The sequence below is a fragment of the Equus przewalskii genome, chromosome 13, assembly GCF_037783145.1.
Source record: "Equus przewalskii isolate Varuska chromosome 13, EquPr2, whole genome shotgun sequence".
Lineage (NCBI taxonomy): Eukaryota > Metazoa > Chordata > Mammalia > Perissodactyla > Equidae > Equus > Equus przewalskii.
The window spans coordinates 25,525,253-25,546,756 of record NC_091843.1 but is presented as its reverse complement, the minus strand read 5'-3'; the positions used below and the strand labels follow the sequence as shown (position 1 = coordinate 25,546,756).

The window sequence follows — 21,504 nt, the reverse complement described above, 5'->3', positions numbered from 1 at the left end:
TCAATTCTGACATTATCTAGCTGGAGATAGCATCAGATTCCACAGGTTAAGGGCTCAGTCCCACAAGACTCCTCCTCCTCCTCAGATGCCAGTCACAAGTAGCAGGTCCAGATTCCCCACAGCTTCTGCCTGACTTGGCTACAAGTCAGAAGTTCCTGTGACCTCCTCCCCTTGGGATTTGATTATTTGCTAGAACAGCTCACAGAACTCAGGGAAACACTTACGTTTGCTAGTTTATTAAAGGATATGATAAAAGATACACTTGAACAATCAGATGAAGAGATACATAGGTGAGGTCTGGGAGGGTCCCAAGCACAGGAGTTTCTGTCCCCGTGGAATTGGGGTGCACCACTCTCCCAGTACATAAATGTGTTCATCAACCTGGAAGTTCTCTGCACCCCAATTCTTTTGGATTTTCTACATAGACGATTGTGTCATCTGCAAACAAAGACAGTTTTATTTCTTCCTTCTCAATCTGCATACTTTTTATTTCCTTTTCTTGCCTTATTGCATTAGCAAGGACTTCCAGTACCATGTTGAAAAGGAGTAATGAGAGGGACATCCCTGCCTTGTACCTGATCTTAGTGGGAAAGCTTCAAGTTTCTCACCATTAAGTATGATCTTAGCTGTAGGTTTTTTGTAGATATTCTTGACCAAGTGAGGATGTTTCCCTCTATCCTTCGTTTACTGAGACTTTTTATTGCGAATGAGTGTTGAATTCTGTCAAGTGCTTTTCTGCATCTGTCGATACGATAATGTGATTTTTCTTTTTTAGCCTATTGATGTGATGGATTACATTAATTGATTTTCGAATGTTGAACCAGCCTTGCATACCTAGAATAAATCCCACTTGGTGGTGGTATATAATTCTTTCTTTCTTTTTTTTTTGGAGGAAGATTAGCCCTGGGCTAACTACTGCCAATCCTCCTCTGTTTGCTGAGGAAGACTGGCCCTGAGCTAACATTCATGCCCATCTTCGTCCACTTTATATGTTGGACACCTGCCACAGCATGGCTTGCCAAGCGGTGCCATGTCTGCACCCAGGATCCAAACTGGCGAACCCTGGGTCACTGAGAAGTGGAATGTGCAAACTTAACCTCTGCACCACTGGGCTGGCCCTGATAATTCTTTTTACACATTGTTGGATTTGATTTGCTAATATTTTGTTGAGGATTTTTGCATCTTCATAGGAGATATTGGTCGGGAGTTTTCTTTTCTTGTAATGTCTTTGTCTGGGTTCCATATTAGGGTAATGCTGGCCTCATAGTATGAGTTAGGAAGTATTCCCTCTGCTTCTGTCCTCTTAGAGAAATTGTAGAGAATCGGTGTAATTTCTTCCTTAAGACACCAACAACTGGTTAATTTTAAATAATAAGAGGATCAGTCTTGGGAGAAAGGTCCTGGGGGCCTGGAGCCCCAACATCTGCTCCTCTCTCTCCCCTGAGGTACCTGCATGGAACCTTAGGTTTCCACAGAACACAGCTTGAAATCACTGATCTAGACCATGGATTGACAAAATTTTTCTGTAAAGGATGAGATAATAAACATTTTAGGCTTTGTGGGCCAGATGGTCTCTGCTGCAATTATTCAACTCAGCCATCGTAGTGCAGAGGCAGCCACAGATAATGCACACATTTGAGACGAAAATGTGTCCATGAGCTATTGAGCGAAAGAAGCAGGTTACAAACGTCAATGCTAAAAATGAGTTAACGCTTTTTCAGTGCTTACCACACACTCACCACTGTGCTAAATGGCTTACATGGATTATCTTATTTAATTCTCAGAACCAGCCTACCATACAAACGCAACATCTCCAATTTACCGATGGGGACACAGTGGCCTGGATGGGGCAAATAACTTGCCAGTGTGATACGGAGCTGGGATTCGAACTCACGCAGTCTAACTGCAGAGCCTGAGCTGTGAAAGGCTACAGTCCATCACTGTTTATGTTTACCTAATTACTCTACCTGAGCCTTAGAAGGATCTTACACCAAAAAGTAAGAGGATTTTCTTTGCCATATGGAGATTGAAGGGGGGCGTTGATATATAAATAAGATTATCTTTAAAAAATAAATAAATAAGATTGTTTCAATTTTTTTATAATTATTCTCTATGGTCACAAGTTAGATATTTCCATTAATAATATACTAACACCAACAAGTGAGGCAGTAGGACTTTTCCTTTCCCTGTTCAGTTCTATCTAGAATTCCGCGAGGCACGTGCCATCTCTGGAGGCGCTTGGTCTGAGGAAGAGGCAGGGGCCTGCAGTGATCGAGACGGGGAGCATCTGAGGCCCCCACTGGCTTGGTTGGTCCCTCAGCCCTGGAGGGAACTGGGAACTCTCAGACAGCAGGCTGCTCCTCCAGCCTTTGGCCTTCAACCCCTCCCTCTGCCCTCTCTACCATCTCAATGGCCTTTGTGGCCTCTTTAATTACTAGGAACAAAGAGGAAACCACAGCTTCTGTTTAGACCAGAAAAGGAGTTGGATACCGGCAAACTGGCTGCCTCAGTGAGGGCTGTTTCCGAATTGGCCTCTGGGCAGAGGAGTGACTGAGCAGAGCAGCGGCCAGGCCTGATGTTGGATGTGGCCTCACTGGGCAGCTCAACCCTTTTACAAAGTGGTAGGATTTGGGGACACGTTCTCCAAAATGTGCACTAGACTACCAGCATCAACTGAGCGCCTACCAGGCGCTGGGCGCCGTACGCACGTTACCTGTGAGGAAGGTGCCATCCAGAGCCAGGTTCCCCGGATGAGAGATTGAGTAATCTGCCCAGGTTCCCTCCGTTTGATGACCTCGTGCTCTCTCGCCTCAGTCCAGCTCTTTCCATGCTGAATCGGGAACCGTGTGAGCTGGCACAGGATCACCGGGGGCCCAGAGCCACTTGGCCTTTTCCATGTTTTCTCGGCTTCCACTATCAAAAGGGCATCAACAAACTACCTAATGACCAAGTGGTCTGATAACTCCAGCTCTGTCCTTGAGGAAGGGCTGAGAGAGGGAGTTTGGGATGTTCCCTGTGGGGTAGACCAGGGAGGAGTGGTAGGGATAGAGAAGAAAAAGCTTGTTCTGCCTCTGAGGAGCCACCACGGGGAGGGGCTAGACTGGGGCCCCGAGTTTCAGGAGAAACCCAGCCCCAGTCATGAGAAGTGCCAGGGAGATAAGGGTGGGTTCACCATGAGAACTTTTCCCTCACAAGCTGTCTGTGGCACTGCCTTTCAGGGTGCCGTGCAGGCCAAGCTTCGGGGAAGAGGAGGCGGACGTGATGCTGGCCTGGATGACCAACTAGGTCTTCTCATTTCCGAAGATCCCCCGATGATGATAACAATAGCCAAGCTGAGCACCCTCTGTGCGCATGTCTCATCTCAATTCACTCTAAGAAGAAGGTATAGTTACTATTAATCCTATTTTACAGATGAGAAAACTGAGACCCTGGACAGTTAAGTGACTTGTCTAAGTTCACACAGCTGGTCAACAGCCAGGCTGGCACTGACTCAGCGGTGTGTCTGCAGAGCCTGCCTTCTCATCCAGGATACCGCCTGCTTCTGGCTGTCTGGGATCTGCAGCCCTAAAAGGATTAGGATGCTGGGCTTATCTATGATAAGCAGACCGATGGGAGATAGCATCCTTATTTCCAGAGGCTCTGAGATTTTATTCCAAGGCTCCGTTCCATGGTCGCGGGGTTTGCAGGCCATCTCCCTCTTAGGAAGCAGATTGGGAAACTTGTCCACTTAAACTAAGTGGTCACAGCCCCTGAAGACATGGAAATCTAAAAGCAGCTCTGATGGACACTCCCAAGAAATTACAGACTTGGGCTTTTTGAGAGACTGGCACTAATTAAAGGAGGAGGCCACAGAGGGCGCCACGACCTGAACAACCACCGCTCACCTCCCTCCCACACAGGGCGGAGCTTGAGCTTCCATTTTTACTTTTCACGGTCTGCCACGGTTGAAAGGATCTAGATCTGAAGTGTTTTAAGTTTCACTTTTCAAATTTCAAATTGCATAATTGTGAAACTTGTTGTTCAAACAAAATCTTTCTTTGTGGAATGCCATCCTGAAGCCTTAGGCGTGTGATCATCTTATGTAAGTCTCACAATAGTCATATGAGGTGGGTACTATTGTGATCCCCATTTTACAGATGAGGAAACTGAGTTGCACAAAAGTAACTTTCCAAGGTGATTCATTTATTAAGTGGTGGAGGAGGAATCTGAATCCAGGTCTGCTGAAGTCCAGAGGACAGCTTCATGCTGCTGGGCAAAGCCCAGTAGATCAAACTATGAGCCGACCGCCTTGGTCTGGGTCTGGGTCTGGGTCTTCCGGCTGGAAGAGGCCAGCCCATTGACTCTCCCTTGTGCCCTGTGAAGCCCTCGGGGAAACTCGCCAGCATCACAGAGCAGTTTAAAAAACTAGAAACAACACAAATGTCCATCAACAGATGAATGAATAATTCATGGCTTGTGGTACAGCCATATAACGGAATACTTATCACTCAGTGATAAGAAGAAATGAACTACTGATACCCACAATAACATGGATGAATTTCAGAATAATCAAGCCGAGTGGAAAAAGCCAGACAAAAAATGAGTACATACTTTACGACTGCACTTATATAAAACTCTAGAAAACGCAAACTGATAGTGACAGAAAGCAGACGGGTGGCTGCTTGGGGGCAGAGGGAAGGATGGGAGAGACTACCAAGGAGCCAGAGGGAACCTTCTGAGGTGATAGATGTTGTCACTATCTTGATTGTGCTGATGATTTCATGAGTGCGTGTGTTTGTGTATCTTAAAAAATTATACACTTAAAACATGCGCAGTTTATTGAGTGAAATTATACCTCAATAAAGCTGTTTTAAAAAAACACTCAAAAGTAAAAAAACTTGCATTTAACAAGAGGCAGAGACAGAAGGTGACTTGCTCAAGTTCACGCAGCATGTGGGGGCTCCCTCTGTGGCCCGCACCGCCACAGGGGAGGGAGCCTCACTCAAGGCCGGCCCCCAGGCTCTACCCCCAGCCCTGAGGGCCAGAGTGGCTTCTCCCCACCGTGGGGAGGTCAGCACTGGACAAGGCAAGGCTTTGGCCACGGGGTGGGTAGGTCGACAGAGGCAAAGTTGGTGGGAACTTTACCCCAGCAGTCCTGGGAACAATGATGGTTACTGAGAACACTCCAGGGGTGGCTCCAGGCTGCTGTACTCACAACCAGGGACCTTGACAAAAATAGAAACCTGCTAAAAGGATCAGACCAGGTGATCTCCTCTGTAAGATCAACTCAGCAAACGCCTACTGCGCACCTACCATGTACCAGGGGCTGTCCCAGTTCACCATCTTAGAGGGACCAGAGAAGATGGAATGAGATCAATGCAAGGGCGTGACACAGTAAATGCCCTCCTCAATGGTAGCCATTACACACCCATCACATATTCCCTCAGTGCCTGTCCTGTGTCCTTGAGGACAGGAAGGACACGTGGACAAGAAGCTTTGCAACAACTGAAGCCAGTCGGATAAATGCTGTGAGGGCTAAGAGGAGAAATAAATTACTTCCAGTTGTGGGGAGGCTGTGGTATGTAAGGGAGGGAAAGGAATTTGTACATGGAGACAAGGCGGCGGAGTGGAGGCTGGAGGAGGGGATCATTCCACTTACAGGGAGCGAGACACCTGGGAGACACAGGAGGCACAGTCTGGCTGCAGCGAGGGCTGGGAAAGGCTGGGAAGGTGAGCTGGGGTCAGGTTCTGGGAAGGCACCTGGGAAATAGGTGGACACTGCTCCCCACCCCCACCCCTGCAGAAGCCCGTGCTCTGCTGTGTGATCTCATTCGCTCCGTGGACAGCCAGCTGAGCTGCTGGCAGGCTCCAGAGTTTCTTCCATCCCTGTGGGGCCTGGAAGAACAGAACCAAGGAGCTCAGCTGGAAACTTGGATTCCAGGGTAGGGGGTGTGGAGGAGAGCCAAAGGAAAGGAACCGCTCTGAGGACCACTCCTCCCAAGAGACACCAGTGTCTCAACTCCCGGACGTTCCCAAGGGGCCAGCCAGCCTGACCACATCTCCTGAGGAAGTTTGAAAATGGAAAAACTCCTCAAGTTCCTACTCCCAGAGCCTACAGAAACTGTGTGAAACTTCTCTGCGGATGGTCAAATCCAAAGGACACCGCCATCTGGTGGCCAAGAAACCCAGATACCATGAGGGATGAGAGTCCCTGTGCCCCAGAGGGACCACAAGGCAAAAATGGCTGATACTTGTTTCATAATTTCCTAATAGGACCAAAATTATGCTGGCATACAGTTTTGAGTCGAAACAGTATTATTTCTGGCCACAAAGTTCCCTGAGGTGCAGGTGCATCATGCAGGTGAGGAAGCTGCATGATGGGAGAGCTCAGGTGACTGGCCCAAGGTCACAGGTGGCCAAGTGCAGAGCCGGTCTTGTCCCAGGGTCCTGCAGCCTTGGCCCCTGACTAGTGCCCAATAAATGGTCAAAGCTGTGATGCTCAATGTGTGGTCTCCAAGACCCTTTCAGAAGGTACCGGAGGTAAAAACTATTTCCATGTCTTTTTCTTTCTCTAACAATCATACGATTAAGTTTTCCAGAATCTAAAAGAAAAGGAATGATCTCATCTAGTCCTGATGGCTAATGGGATGTGTGCCTGGGTTTTCTTGTTTCAAAAATTCCTGTTTTAATCTCTAATATGGCATAACCTACATAATCAAAAGCTCTTTGAGATACTCAGTAATTTTTAAATGAGTCAAAGGGTCTTAAGACAAAAAGGTTGAGAACTGTTGGTTTAAAGAAATATTTTTAAAAAATAAAATAAAGCTACACAAGCAAAAACATTCCATTTTGACATAATTGAATCAACTCTGGGAGGCACTAATTCCTAGGCTGACTGGAATCCCAGCTGCCATTTTGATAGACCTTTGATTAATGAAAAACACGAAAAAGAGTGAGGATGTTTACTGCCTAACTGGTGACTGACAGGCGTCAGTTCATTCAAGCCCCACAACTACCATGTGCAGAGGATGCTGTTCCCACATTTTATGCCTGTGGACAACAGGAGGTTGGGGGCCCCCTGGTAGGTCCTGGAGCTTGGACTCTATTGTTAGCAGTCTATCTTCACAGCCTCTACCCTCTAGTCTAACTGCCTTAAGATTCAATATCCCTTAGATGCAATTTTCTTGATAAGACGAAGGTGTTTCAAAACATGGAATCTAAGAAAGTAGTGAAAAGAAAGGGGATCAACCTGGCCCAACACCTTCACTTTACAGATGAGGAAAAGTGAGGCCCAGAGAGGGGAAGTGACTTGCTAAAGATCACACAGCAAAAAATCAGAACCCACAGGGCCTTACCCCCAGTCAGGAGCTCTAAGAACTCCAACCCAAGTAGGCATTGTGATTATCTCCTTCATAGCAAGTGACATCAAGACCACGCAAGAGACAACACCTCCAATGAAAGCAGCTCGAGTTTATTGCAGGGAAGCTAGGGAGGAGGAGGGCGAGTGAGGGTCTCTGCAGGAACTCCGGTCGCTGAGCAGGACTGCCAGGCCCCAGGTCTGTCTGGAAGGCAGGAGAGGGTCAGGCCTGGAAGAGATAAGTTAGGTGGAGCAAAGGCGCCATCTGCTGTGCACATGGAGACACTGCAAAAGCAGTCAAGGTTCGCTGAGGGCAGTGGGGGCGGAGGGGGGAAACCCAGGTGCTGGGGCAGGACGGGAAGCCCAGCGGTCAGCCCTGCACACTGCCCCCACCACGTCTGTTACACTCGGCTGGGCTGGAAGCCATTAACCTCGCTGAGTCGACCACCACTGAGGCCCCCTTCCGGGGAGCTCCCAGGGCTGCTGGGACAGTACTCCCTGTCCTGTTTCAATTCACACTGGGAAGGCAACAGACAAAATCAGGAGGCAACGATTCTGCCAGCCCATCAAGGTGACTTCACAACCAATAAACACTCTCTCTGCTGTTGAAACGGGGTTTCAACTCAGCCACCGGGGAGCTGCTGAAAACAGACTGAGATCTACGCCGCCTGGGGCAAAGCTCGCTGGATGGGTGACTCTCACCCAGTGCCGTGCCTCTGAATCCACAGGAGCCTTTCCTTACGACACGTGGTTACTGACACAGTACACACAAAACTACATGGTGTCTAGAATTTGCTTCAAAATAATATGGGGGGGCCATAGATGAGACAGTGATGGCAGTGATTTGATAATTGTTGGATCTGGGTAATGGGTACACGGGGATTCATTTTACTACTTGTACGTTTGAAACTTCCTATAGTAAAAAAGCTAAAATAAATGAATAAAAACTACTGTGAGGGGGCCGGCCCCTGGCATAGTGGTTAAGTTCACGCGCTCCGCTTCAGTGGCCTGGGGTCCACAGGTTCTGATCCCGGGCATTGACCTACACACCACTCATCAAGCCATGCTGTGGCAGCATCCCACAGAGAAGAATTAGAATGACCTACAACTAAGATATACAACTGTGTACTGGGGCTTTGGGGAGGAAAAAAACAAACAAAACAAAACAAAACCACTGTGAGAATTATTCAGCCATAGAAAAGAAGGAAGTACTGACAGAGGCCGCAGTTGGATGAATCTTGAAAAGATGCTAAGGGCAAGAAGTCAGACACAGAAAGTCATACATCGTATGATTCCTTTCATATGAAACATCCAGAATAGGCGAATCCAGAGAGGCAGAAACCAGATCAGTGTTAGCAGGGGCTGGGAGAGGGGGAAGTGGGGAGCGATAACTCAATGGTACAAGGAGTTTTTCTCAAGTGATAAAAAAGTGTTGAAATTAGAGAGAGGTGGTGTTCGTACAACATTGTAAATGCTCTAAATACCACAGAATGCTGTACTTTAAAATGGTTAATTCTATGTCATATGAACTTCACCTCAGTAAAAAAAAACTACTATGAGAAAAATACACATTAAGCTACACAAGGTTTACAACTGGCAGGTGTTATTTTTGTAGGTAAAGAAAATTCACATGCTCAGGCTGTTTCCAATTCAAGGCGTCTATCTTGGGGCTCCCCCATGTGGATAGCCTGCTCAGGATGTTTTTCATCTTCCCTCCCTCCATCCCTTCGTGTCAGAGAACTTTTATATTTTTTATTTTTTTTGAGGAAGATTAGTCCTGAGCTAACATCTACCGCCAATCCTTCTCTTTTTGCTGAGCAAGACTGAGCCTAAGCTAACATCTGTGCCCATCATCCTCTACTTTATATGTGGGACACCTGCCACAGCATGGCTTGACAAGCAGTGCATAGGTCTGCACCTGGGATCCGAACCAGCAAACCCTGGGCCACCGAAGAAGAGTGTGCAAACTTAACTGCTGCGCCACCAGGCCAGCCCCAGAGCACTTTTATCAAACAATCTAATCTTACATGGAGACCCAATATGAAACAGGGCTAGTGGGGACAAATGTGGGGCCCAGAATCCCACCCACTCACCCTCCCTCAAAACCCTAGGGGTGTAGGAACCAGGTGGTGAACACTGATGCACAGCATGGTAGAAACATTATCCTCCCTTTAAGGATCATCCCTCACATTCAGAGAGATTTCACAGGAACCCCCACATGGCAGGAAAGCGGGGTAGAGGCTGTAGCCCCATTTTATAGATGGGAGGCCTGAGTCTCAGTAATATAGGAAGTGTCCAAAGTCGCATGTGAAATGAGGGCAGAGCTGGAATTAGAATCCCAGAATTTCGATTATTCATCCTGGGCTCCTTCCTGAACATGGGCTGTATCCATGGACAGAAAAGGGATAAGGAAAAATGGACAGAAAAGGGATAAGGAAAAGACACATGCGACATCTCACGATTTGCATGTGATGTCACCATACTACAAGACACTGCCATGGCTCAGATTCCAAGGTACACCTTTAGGAAGGAGGCCATACTCAAAGGGGACTGTCACAGCTGGCCAGTCAGCTGTAGCTGGCTGCTGCCTGGGGAGCTCTCCGTGGGCCCACTCACAGAGACAATGCCACCAACCATTATAGAGCTCCAACTCAGGATGCCTGACTCTCCTCCTGGCTCTGCCACTCACCTGTGTGGGGCTTTGGGCAAGTCACTTCCCCTCTCCAGGCCTCATCCTTCTCAAGTACAGTGGGAGCACTGAACCACATCAGGGATGCGACAATCATTGTAACTGCCCCATCAAATGCACTCCATGGGCGGTGACAGCTAGGAGGGCTATGCTGTGAGGGAGTCTGAGAATGCGGCTGGGAACAGAGGGCAGGAACGTTGGATCGATGAGTAAGGTCTGCCCTGGTTTCACAGTGAAGAGTACTGGCCCTGTGCCTCTTACCTGCCCCTCCAGATTACGTAAAATCAAAGAGAATGTCCAGCTTAGACACGCGATTGTTTTTGCACCGGTCTGGGCAGAGGGCATGCTCAGGAAGCCCACAGCAGTTTCCAGTCGGGAGAGAGGCCAAGTATGAAGTAACTTACCTGGTCAGTGCAAGGGGCTCGAGGCCTAGGGCATAGGTGTCATCTCTGATAGGACAGCCAATTTATCAAAGCAAAAACACATAGCTCTTAACTTAACCCCTGTTGATCAAGAACTGCACCCTCCAAGTCATAAAGGGGGCCCTGGGAGACATTACATAGTACTCTCTCTACTCGCAGTTGGCTGCAAGGATTCCAGGAACATGCGATTTGCAGTAGATAATGAAATATTTTGTTGAAGTGCTGGGGCCTCACCCACCTGCCCGCTTTGGTCCATCCTGCGGGCCAGGGGCCCAGGCCCTTGCTACTTGGGGCCGAGGTAGGAAACGGCCTTTCCTGTTTTCCCCAGGGTCTCCAGCAGAGTGTCCACGCTGTGCTCAGAGTCGATGCAAACCTTCTTGTTGGGCAGGTCAATGTCAAACTGAACTCCTGCAGGAAAAGGAAGTGGGGTGTTGGGGGAGGAAGCAGAGATCCTCCCAGTCACAGTGGGGAAGAGTTCAGGCTCCAAAAGTCTTACTCACAACACCCTTCCCCTTTCCTGCAGACCAGTGCTTAGCCAACTTTTCTTGCAAAGGGCCAGAGAGCACACGTGGCCGTGTGGACTTGGCAGCAAATTCTTCTGTATGCCTATTGTCTTTACAACCCTTTAAACACGTACAAACCGTTCTCAGCTGTACAAAAACAGGCTGCACGCTGGATGACCTGGCCCATGGGCTGCAGTTTGCTGATCCTAGAGTTTGCTCAAGCCTGGGCCTTCTTTTAAGTGTTTTTTTTTTTAATTGAAAAAGTAATATAGACACACCATTAAAAAAAAAAAGGGCAAACATTTCTGAATAAAATTAGAATGTATAAGGCCCCCTACTGTCTCCAACCTCTAGAGCACTGTGAGCAGGATGGCATCTACCCAGGCTTTTTCCCAGACAGACAAATGAAAAGCAATTCCCCTAAATGGCATCATACTACATAAATTGGTGTGGCTGTATTTCACTTTCAAATGCCCAGGACGTCTCACCATCTTAGCACACAGAGACTTCCTTCATTCTTTTTAACAGCTACACAGTCTTCCACAGTGTGGATGTACCACACATCTACTCAATCCCCCACTGATGGACACTGAGGTTGCTTCCAATTTTTCACTATTAGCACAACAATGCTAGAGTAAGCATACTTGAACATATCTTACAGAACTTGTGAAAATATTTCTATACCGTGAATTCATACAATGGAAATCGTGGGGAAACAGACAGGTACATTTTAAACGTTAACAGATATTGCAAAGCTGCCCTCCTAAAGGGCTGTGCCAATTTAAAGGCCCCCAACTCAGCAATACATGGGAGGACCTAGAATGGGTCTTGTTGAGACAACAGAGGGTGGAGGGAAAGCCCTTGACTGGTTCCAGGCCTGGCTTCACCACTGACTAGTGGGTGACCATGGGCCAGTCTTGCCCATTATAGGCCTCAGTTTCCCCTCCAGTTCATGAAGGGGTTGGGGTTGGCCAGTTCTTATGGTCCTCCCAGTCAAGTATGCCATTAGACCGTGATTCCTCAGGCCCAGTACTGCTCATCTGGGGCCCCAACCAACTCAGAAAACCCTTCTGACCCTTCTCAAGAGGCCACCCAAGCTGAGGATAGTAGTGAAAGATGGGGAGAAACCTGTCCAAGTTCAAAGGCAGATCTCTAAGCATCAGTCAAGAGGCCTTAAAAATCACATGGCGCAGGGTTTAGTAATAAACTCTGAATTGGTACCTAACGGATACCCGGGGCAAAAAGGTGCAAAGTGCTCTTGCTACACTCTGGGTTTTTGTCTTTTGGTTCAGAAGTGTCTCCTCTTCTTTGGAATAAATATTTTGGTGGCATCATAGAGTTGGAAGAAACTGAAATCATCTAACACAGTACATTTCAAACTGTGCACCCTGAAGCCCTGGGTCCAGGGCAGGTGTCCTTGGCTGTCAAGAGAGAAAGCAGGGCCCCCTTGCTTCATCCACAGCGGGCCGCAATGTGTATGAGGGGCTTCCGAGCAGAGGTTCGTTCTTAAAGTATCCACAGCAAAAGCTGGTGTAGGCTGACATTCCCATACGACAGCTGGGGAAACCCAGGCTCCCGGGAGAAGAGCCCACAGTCATGTGGTAAGTCAGCAGCCAGGTTCTTTCCACTGCTTCAGCTTCTTTCAAACTAAGATCCTAGTTATCAGGACTGGAAACCAGCCACGACTCACTGGGGGACTTTGGGCAAGTCCCAACAATGCCAACATCCCCATTCCCCAGATGGAAAGTACGGCTCAGAAGACTGTGTGCAGTGCTAATGACACCCCAGCCACATGGAAGCCCTTGAAAATGGGGTGTTATTTTCATCCAGGGCTTTAAAAACGAAAATCTTAGAAGACCGACTGCCCTGGCACTACCAGAACTCTGATCACAACTCCGTCCCTCCCTCGTGGGACCCCAAGGCCAGACCCCAGCCCTCTCTGGGCCTCAGTTTCCCCAGCTGAGAATTAAGGGGGCTGGATGAGAATAATGGTTTTCTAAATATGTCCAAAGAAGGTGCTTTAGAAGTGCTACACATGACCGATTCAAAGTTTACTTTTAAATTGTCACATTTTAAATTTTAATAGAAAATGACACTCAGATGTGTCATATAACAAAAGTGATTACACTGGAGATCACCAATGTACTAACTCATGCTGCCAGGGCTCTGGAGCTAGACGGCATGGCCAATCCCAGCTCTGCCACTTACCAGCTGTGTGATCCCAGCCAAGTTACCTAACCTCTCTGAACTTCCTTTCTCTCGTGTTCAAGATGGAGATAATTTAAGAAGCTATCTAGGGGCTGGCCCGGTGGCACAGCAGTTAAGTTCGCACGTTCCGCTTTGGCGGCCCGGGGTCCGCTGGTTCAGATCCCGGGTGCAGACTTGGCAAGCCATGCTGTGGTAGGCGTCCCACATATAAAGTAGAGAAAGATGGGCATGGATGTTAGCTCAGGGCCAGTCTTCCTCAAAAAAAAAAGAAGCTACCTGAAATGGTTGTGGTGAGGATTCAATGACATGGTCCACAGAAGCTACTATGCAGAGTACTCGGCACACGCTAAGTACTCAATATATTTCAGTTTTACCATTATTATCAGCTTAAACTCAAGCTTCTCCTGCGCCATGTCTGCATGCATTTGAATATAAGTGTATCTGTCTCCCCCACCCCATTCCCCACCAAGGGCCACTCACTCACCTCCCAGCTTGTTGAGGACCCGAGTGACCGCATTAGAGCAGCCTTCACAGGCCATGTCCACGGAGAACTCGTGCTTCTGAAACAAACAAAGGGGACCATGAGCCAAGTCCTGCAGAGTGACTCACACACTCCACCAGCATGCAGGTCGCCTCCGGGGCCAAGACAGGGGGCAGAGAGACTGGGCAAGATCTGGCTGTCGTCAGACTTCCCAGCAGCCTGTTTCTGACCTCCTACTCTTGTCAACCGCAAAGTCGCGTTAACTGAGGGTTTCTCCATCTCATAGTTTGTTGGATTAAATGAGATAATCCCTCTAAATCCTTTAGCAGTGTTTGGTACACAATGAGTCGAATCACCTGGGAAGCTAGTTTAAAACAGTTTCTGGTTTCACCTTCAAAATTCTGATTCTTGAGCTCTGGGCTTGTCTCGGGACCACCAACAAGTCTGATGTGGGTGGGCCCCAGTACTCTGAGCAATGTTGATCTGGTGGTCTTATTTATGCATCAGAAGATCACTTTCTGCATTAGAATCAGCTGGGAGCTTGCAAAAACTACAGGTTCTGATCAGTAAGCCCGGGCTGGGGCATCCATTATGGCCAGCAAGCCTCCCTGGGGATTCTGACACACGGAGACCATTGCTCTCATCCAAGGGCATCACTCGCAGAGGGAGTACCCAGACCTGGGAAAGGAAAGGATTTGCCGGGGCTCCCAGTGAGCTGGAGGCCAGGCCTGTAAGGGAACCCAGGCTCCTGCACTCTCTGTGCGGGCTCCACATCCTACAGTCTCCAGGATATCTAACGAACCAAGCTCCCAGAAGACAGGGGTTTTGCTCAGTTCACTGCAGCATCCCCAATACTTGGAACAGCGCCTGGTACAGAGCAGGTGCTTAATGCATTTTGTTGAGAGAATGGATGATTGACGTGGCTGGTTGAGGACCTCTGGATCCTTTCCTTTGCTTTCAGACACAGATTACTTATACCAATACTTCCTTCATTTTTCTTTTGTTGAGGGAGATTAGCCCTGAGCTAACATCTGCCAATCCTCCTCTTTTTGCTGAGGAAGGCTGGCCCTGAGCTAACATCCATGCCCATCTTCCTCTACTTTATATGCGGGATGCCTACGACAGCATGGCTGGCCAAGCGGTGCCATGTCTGCACCCAGGATCCGAATCGGCGAATCCTGGGCCGCTGAGAAGTGGAATGTGCACACTTAACCACTGCGCCACCGGGCCAGCCCCTATACTTCCTTTCTTTTAAAATCTCTGGAAATGAGACCCCTCTTCAGATCCCAGCTCTGACATTTACTAGCTGTATGACCATGAGTAAGTTACTTAACTCCTCTGTGCCTTGGTTTCTACATCTGCAAAATGGGGATGAGAGTCCCTCAGGGTGGTGAATGGAATGAACATAGGATTTTAAGCGTGGTAGCCAGCATGCAAGATGGGCCCGGCAATCTCCGCCTCTGGGTATTTATATTTTTGAGTAGTCCCATTCCACAATATCTCAAGGTTGGTCTGTGGGTCCAGTAGAAGATGGCTGAAGTGATGTTATGTGACATCTGAGGCTAGGTCATAAAAGACCGTGTGCTTCTACATTGCTCTCTCTCCGCGCTCAAGAGGAAGCTGGCTGCCGCGTCTTAAGGACACTCAAGCTACCCTGTGGAGAAGTGCATGTGGTGAGGAACTGAGTCCTCCAGTCAACAGCCATGTGAGGGAACCATCTTGGAAGCAGATTCTCCTTCCGATGGACCACAGCCCTGGCCAACATCTTCACTGCAACTTCACGAGAGACCCTGAGCCACAAACACCCAGCTCAGCTGCTCCCAGTTTCCTGACTCTCAGAAAACGAGAATTAATAAATGTTTGTTGTTTTAAACCACTAAGTTTGGGCTAATTACCCAGGAGCAACAGATAAAACATCAGGTAAAGAGACTCGGGCCCAGCAGTAGATTCCACTGGGTAAAAAGTTAGCTATCAGATTTATTATTATTAGTTTGTTCTACTTCCCTCTTTTCTTTCCCTTCAAAAAACAATGGCTATACTTTTCAGGAAGCACTTCAAAAGATTTCAAATCTATTATCTCAATTGGAATTCTGGGCATAGAAATATATCTCGCTGGAAGTACCTCAGGCAAAAATCCCTGCCCCTCAAAGGCCCCAGGCCCCTTATTTATACCCAACAGGTATTAGCCAACTCAGTTTTCTCAACTTCAGTGCGCATAAGAATCATCGGGGAGCCTGTGGACCGAGTGGCTCTGCTGCCACCTGCCTCAGTTGGCTCTGTCGCTCTGGGGTGAGCCTGGGCCGCTCCATTTTTAAGGCACGAGGAAGAGACAGGGAGGCAAGACTACACACTGAGAAAAACTGGTAAAGTAGCTTCTCAAACACTTTCCAAGTCTTAGAACATCTTTGGGTCTGGATCATCATCACGCTGTACAGGGGAAACTGAGACCAAGAGTTAAGCGGCTTGGATTCCCAGCGCTGAATTATTTAACCATGTGACCAGGAGACCACTATTTTATTGACGCCAAATCTGCAAAACCTGCCTTAAATAAAATGGTTTGTTTTTCTTTTCTTCTGGTTAAACAACCTCTGATTCCTTCAGCTTGGTTCGTGACTATTCAATAACCACCACAACAAACGCTGGAAATAGGGATTTGGAGTGAGTATTCCAAAATCCTGTCTTTAAGGTGTGGTCCTCAGACCAACAGTAGCAGCAGCAGCTGGGAGCTTGCCAGAAATGCAGCATCTCAGGTCCTGCCCCAGTCAGAATCCTCATTTCAAGACACTCAGTTTATTTCTGCCCACATTACAGTTTGAGATGCTGTTCTAGAACACTAACTACAGCGCGCCCGCAACCTGGTTTTATAAAGCTTTACTGGTACAGAGCTAAGCCCATTCGTTTACTTTCACACCATAGTGGCAGACCTGAGTAGCCGTAACAGACCATATGGTTTATGAAGCCTAAAGTATTTACTATCTGGCCCTTTAAGGAAGTGTTTGCTGTCTCCTGCTCTAGAAGAACCAACAATCAAGATTCGTCAGTGGTTTGCACCTGTATACTCATCCAAAGCTTTAAAGGGTTTGCAAGACCAATCCAAGACCTAAATCTATTGAATGTCCACCATGTGCCAAATGCTCTTTATTTGCTATCTAAGTTAGCCCTCCCCCAGCCTGGTAAAGGGAAGTAGTCACCCTATTTGACTCAGGAGGAAACTGAGGTTCCCAGGGGTTAACCTAGGGGCCCACAGTCGCATGGGGAGTAGGTGCTGAGGCTGGGATGTGAATCCAGGCATTCCAGGCTCCAGGGACATCTTGCTGGTTCTGGACCAGCAAACAGCACTGCCGCCCGCCAGCCCCCACAACCCTGACTATTAGCAGGAGTTCTGAGAGTCAGAACACCTTGTGAAGCAGCACAAGGTTTTGCTGCCCAAAGACCTAAAGTCAACAGATATTTGAAGTTTTCCACTGCTGACTAGAGAGAGTGGGTCTCCTTTTGTCCTCCACAGTAGAGAGGTCAGAAGCCAGGAGGCGGTTACAATTCAGTGCTCCCCTCCTCCACCTCTGAGTTGCAAAAGTAAATTTGGTGGGCAGAGGATATGAACAGACATTTTCCCAAAGATGATATACAGATGGCCAATAGGCACATGAAAAGATGTTCAACGTCACTAATCATCAGGAAATGCAAATCAAAACTACACTTAGATATCACCTCTTACCCGTTAGAATGGCTATAATCACCAGGACAAAAAAATAACAAATGTTGGAGAGGTTGTGGAGAAAAAGGAGCCCTCATACACTGCTGGTGGGAATGCAAACTGGTGCAGCCACTATGGAAAACAGTATGGAGATTCCTCAAAAAATTAAAAATAGAAATACCATATGATCCAGCCATCCCACTACTGGGTATTTATCCAAAGAACTTGAAGTCAACAATTCAAAGAGACTTATGCACTCCTATGTTCATTGCAGCATTATTCACAATAGCCAAGATGTGGAAGCAACCCAAATGCTCATCAACCGATGACTGGATAAAGAAGATTTGGTATATACACATACAATGGAATACTACTCAGCCATAAAAAAGACCAAATTGTCCCATTTGCAACAACATGGATGGACCTTGAGGGTTTTATGTTAAGTGAAATAAGCCAGGCAGAGAAAGACAAACACTATATGATTTCACGTATTTGTGGAACATAAACAAACTTATGGACAAAGAGAAGAGATTAGTGGTTACCAGGGGAAAGGAGGGTGGGGGTGGGCACAAGGGGTGAAGGGGCACACTTATATGGTGTCTGACAAATAATAACGTACAACTGAAATTTCACATTGTTACAAACTATTATGACCACAATAAAAAAATTAATTAATTTAAAAAAAGTAAATTTGGGGGTACGGAAAATCTACTTAATGGACAGAGTAATCCATTCTTTACAGAGAATCCCAAGACCAGCCCCACCACTGAATGCTTGATTTTGCACAGTCCCAGCCCCTCAGGGCGTCTACTCTGTCACCTACAGAACAGGTCCTTTAAAGTAGATAAAAAAGCCCAGTACGCTGTGCAGTTCTTTCAGAGAATCTCAGAACTGGAAGGGCAGGCATGGAGTGGGGTCACATTGTGCATGTCCCTCCCAGAGAAGGAATTCTTTCTCAAACATCCAGGACATACAGTCTTTGAACACCGTGATGACTGGGAGTTTTCTAATCCTTCTACTTGAGTGCCTACTATGCGCCAGGCATTGTTCTAAACACTTACGCGCATTACCGTGTTTAATTGTCACAACAATCCCATGAGGTGGGTACCATTATTATCCTTTCTTGACAGACAAGGAAGCTGAGGTTCAAAGGTAAGTTCACTCATTCAGGGAGACACAGCTACTGAGTAGCAGGACCTAGATTGCGCAGTCTCCAAAGTCAAAACATTTAACCACTGTGGTCCTTGTTAAAATGGGGTTGAAACCCGCCTGCCTATAGTTCTACCCTTACTTGTCCTCGGTCTACACAAGAGTTGCCACTTCTTGGCAACCAGCTGTGTTAGTGGCTGTGCTAGATATTCTACTGGCATTTTCTCCAGTTAATACTAACACCAGCCCTATGAGGTCACAGTTTTTATCCCCATTTCACAGATGAGGAAATCAGGCACAAAGAGGTAAAGCAGCTTGCCCGAGGTCACCCAGCTGGCCAGCAGGGGCACAGATTTTTTCAAAGAGGTTCCTGAGATTCCAAGTGTTGGCCTGAGAAACCTCTCAGGTGACACACTCTCCTCCTTGCAGTTTTGTTGGCAGTCCCTCGACCAATACCCTCCTTCCTTCAGCTGTTCATCTGGCGATGTGGTGTCAGTGCCCTCTTCAATCTGATCATCCACTCTGGAGGGTCTTTTGTTTGTCAAAATTCCAAGAAGTGAACAGAGAAGAGAGTGATCCTCAAGCTGGCCTTTCCTTCACTGTCACCCCCCACAAAAACCTGGTGGCCTCCACAGTCCCAGTCCCAGGGTGATTAATGCTGTCCTCGGCAGATTTGCTTAATGGGGAGGGCTGATTCTATCAGGTTCTTTGTCCATACTTTGTATTGTCTCAGGATTTGTCTCAAGGCACCTGCCAAGACCCAAGGGAAACGACACCTGATATGTTTGTGGATCAGCCCAGAGGGCCTCTGGCTTACCTGTTGGCTCCCCAAAACTAGGCTGCTAAGACACAGGGCACCTGCAGGATACCTCTGGGTTCCTACTTGGAGCAGAACTGTGAACTAGATACCCTGGGGGAAAGTGCTAAACACCACATGACACCAACTCAGGATCTGCAGGATGCAACTGGGATCAGAGCTTCCTCCCAAGCCGGTGTTACTACTTTTGTGGTCAGGCCAGGAGAGACTGGGAGCCTGAAGGGGTTTAACCTTGGCTCTGCCCAACTCCCAAGATGACCTTGAATAAGTTACTGGGTTTTTAATATTTTTATCTCAAAAGGCCTTAATTTTCTACAAAATGCCCCATGAGCAACCACGTATATGCAACAAGACTGAGTGAGCTGCAAAGGTGGGCTGAGACCTACTCACTCCTCCCCAAACTCTGTCGCTGAGCAACTGGCGACTTTGGACAGGTCCCTGAACCTCTCTGGGGATCACAGGTTCAGGTTCAGAAAGTGACCAGTAGGAAAGGTTGAAAGCACTGTCTGCATTCAGTGTGGCCCAGCGCTAAGGGCGCAGGGGAAGGGAGGAAAAACACACACCTCTGAAAACCCGCCCTCTCCATGAGGCAACAGCCACCCCATCCCCCTCTTTCAGCCCAGCCCCGGGGACAGGGGCATCCAGATGGAAGGCGCGGGGACTAGGCGTCCCAGATCCGGCTAGCCACCCACTCCCTGTGTGATCTCAGGCGACTCTGCCCTTCTCTGCGTCTCAGTTTCCCAGTCTAGGCAGGGAAGGCTTGGGCTTGTAATCAGCGCAGGCCTAGCAGCTCCGATGTTCTGAAGCTCGGCTCCTAGATAAAACTTCTTTCCGATCCGATCTTCCGGAGGGTCGCAGAAGCTGGGGGCCGGGCGGGGAGAGGTGAGGAGAGAGGCAATAGCTCTGGCCGCGGCCTGAGCCCTGGAATAGCGACATCTGGCCGAGCGGCGGTGCAGCCGACGCGCAAGCCGAGCGCCGCGGGTCTACGCGGGGCGGGGGCGGCGCGGCCACTTACCGGCATGACTGAGGAGGCGGTGGCGGCAGCGACGACTGCTTTCCCGGGTCTGAGCGTTGGCGGGGCTGCTCTTCCGAGAGTGCACGCGGAGAGGCCCCGCCCCCTCCGGCCAGGCCCCGCCCCTCCCGCCCGATCGGCCTTAGGCCACGCCCCCTCCGGCCCGCCCGGCCAGGCCCCGCCCCCCGGCCCCGCGGGCGGGCAGACGCAAGTTGGAACACTGGCCGCCCCGCCTCCTTCCGGCAGGCGGGGCCCCTGGCCGCCCGGCACACCTGAGCCAGGCGGTACGCCGGCCGCTGGGCCAGCCTCCACCGCCTGTTGGCCATTTTTAGAACACCTGCAGTGTGTCAGGCTGGCGTTAGGGGTTGGGAATCCGTAGAGAGGCTCCCATAGTGAACAGGCCAGGACCCCGTCCCTTCCTAAAGGGACCATCTCACATGTTCACAAGGTCAATATTTATTGAGTAGCATCCATGGGCCAGCGCTGTCCTAGGCGTCCAAGACGGTAGTGGAAAAGACAGCCCAGCAGGGAGCGAAGGAAGCAGGCGATGATGATACAGTGTTGGAGGAGTTGTGTCGCGAGAGCAGAGAAAGGGCCTCTAACTGAGGCTGGAGTGTGTGTGCTGGGGCGGGGGGCGGCTGTTGAAGAGGGGAGGCTTCGGGAGGAGGTAATAATCTGAGTTAAGCGGGAAGAGTCCACGTTCATCTGATGAAGGAAGATGGGGTATTTGGGTGGGAGAGTGCAATTCATGAGAGGCAGCGTTATGGAAATTCATTAGAGATGAGGAAACCCTGTCAAAGAGGAGAGGTAAATGTACAGAATTCTATCCAACATATAAATAAATACATGAATTCCATCTTTTACATAAAAATAAGCCGGGAATGAACTACCGCAAATGTTACTAGAAGTTATTTTGGATGGGTGCAGGACTACAGGGAAAACCCTGATGTATATATTATTTTTAAAATTTAAAATAGCACGAAAGAGTATACAGCGAAAAGTCTCTGTCCTACGATGATCTTCCCTTTTTAAAGAAAAGGCATACTATACAGAGTTGCACCCTGCTTTTCTCATTTTAGGAACTATCTTAGAGATTTTTTTTTAATAGTCCATATCAATCCCGTTCATTCTTTTTAGTATGACATAGCCTTCTATTATTCAGTTGTACCGTAACTTATTTAACCAGTCCCGAT

General features: G+C 48.4%; 1 protein-coding gene across 1 annotated transcript; it reads right to left on the bottom strand.

Annotated features, from left to right (window-relative positions):
• Positions 1-7,429: 7,429 nt before the first annotated feature.
• On the bottom strand, positions 7,430-20,456 carry ATOX1 (antioxidant 1 copper chaperone). The gene is made up of 4 exons (XM_070570432.1): positions 20,315-20,456; positions 13,643-13,718; positions 10,686-10,855; positions 7,430-7,565 (listed from the first exon to the last, which is right to left on the bottom strand). The coding sequence occupies exons 1-3, from the start codon at positions 20,318-20,320 to the stop codon at positions 10,731-10,733; spliced, it is 207 nt and encodes a 68-aa protein (XP_070426533.1). The 5' UTR covers positions 20,321-20,456; the 3' UTR covers positions 7,430-7,565; positions 10,686-10,730.
• Positions 20,457-21,504: the final 1,048 nt, after the last annotated feature.

Bases quoted from the DNA above. Each gene is read 5' to 3' on its own strand.
- ATOX1 (XM_070570432.1), bottom strand. The intron at 10,856-13,642 runs GTGAGTGAGTGG...CTTTTCCTGCAG, and splicing joins GGTCCTCAACAAGCTGGGAG to GAGTTCAGTTTGACATTGAC.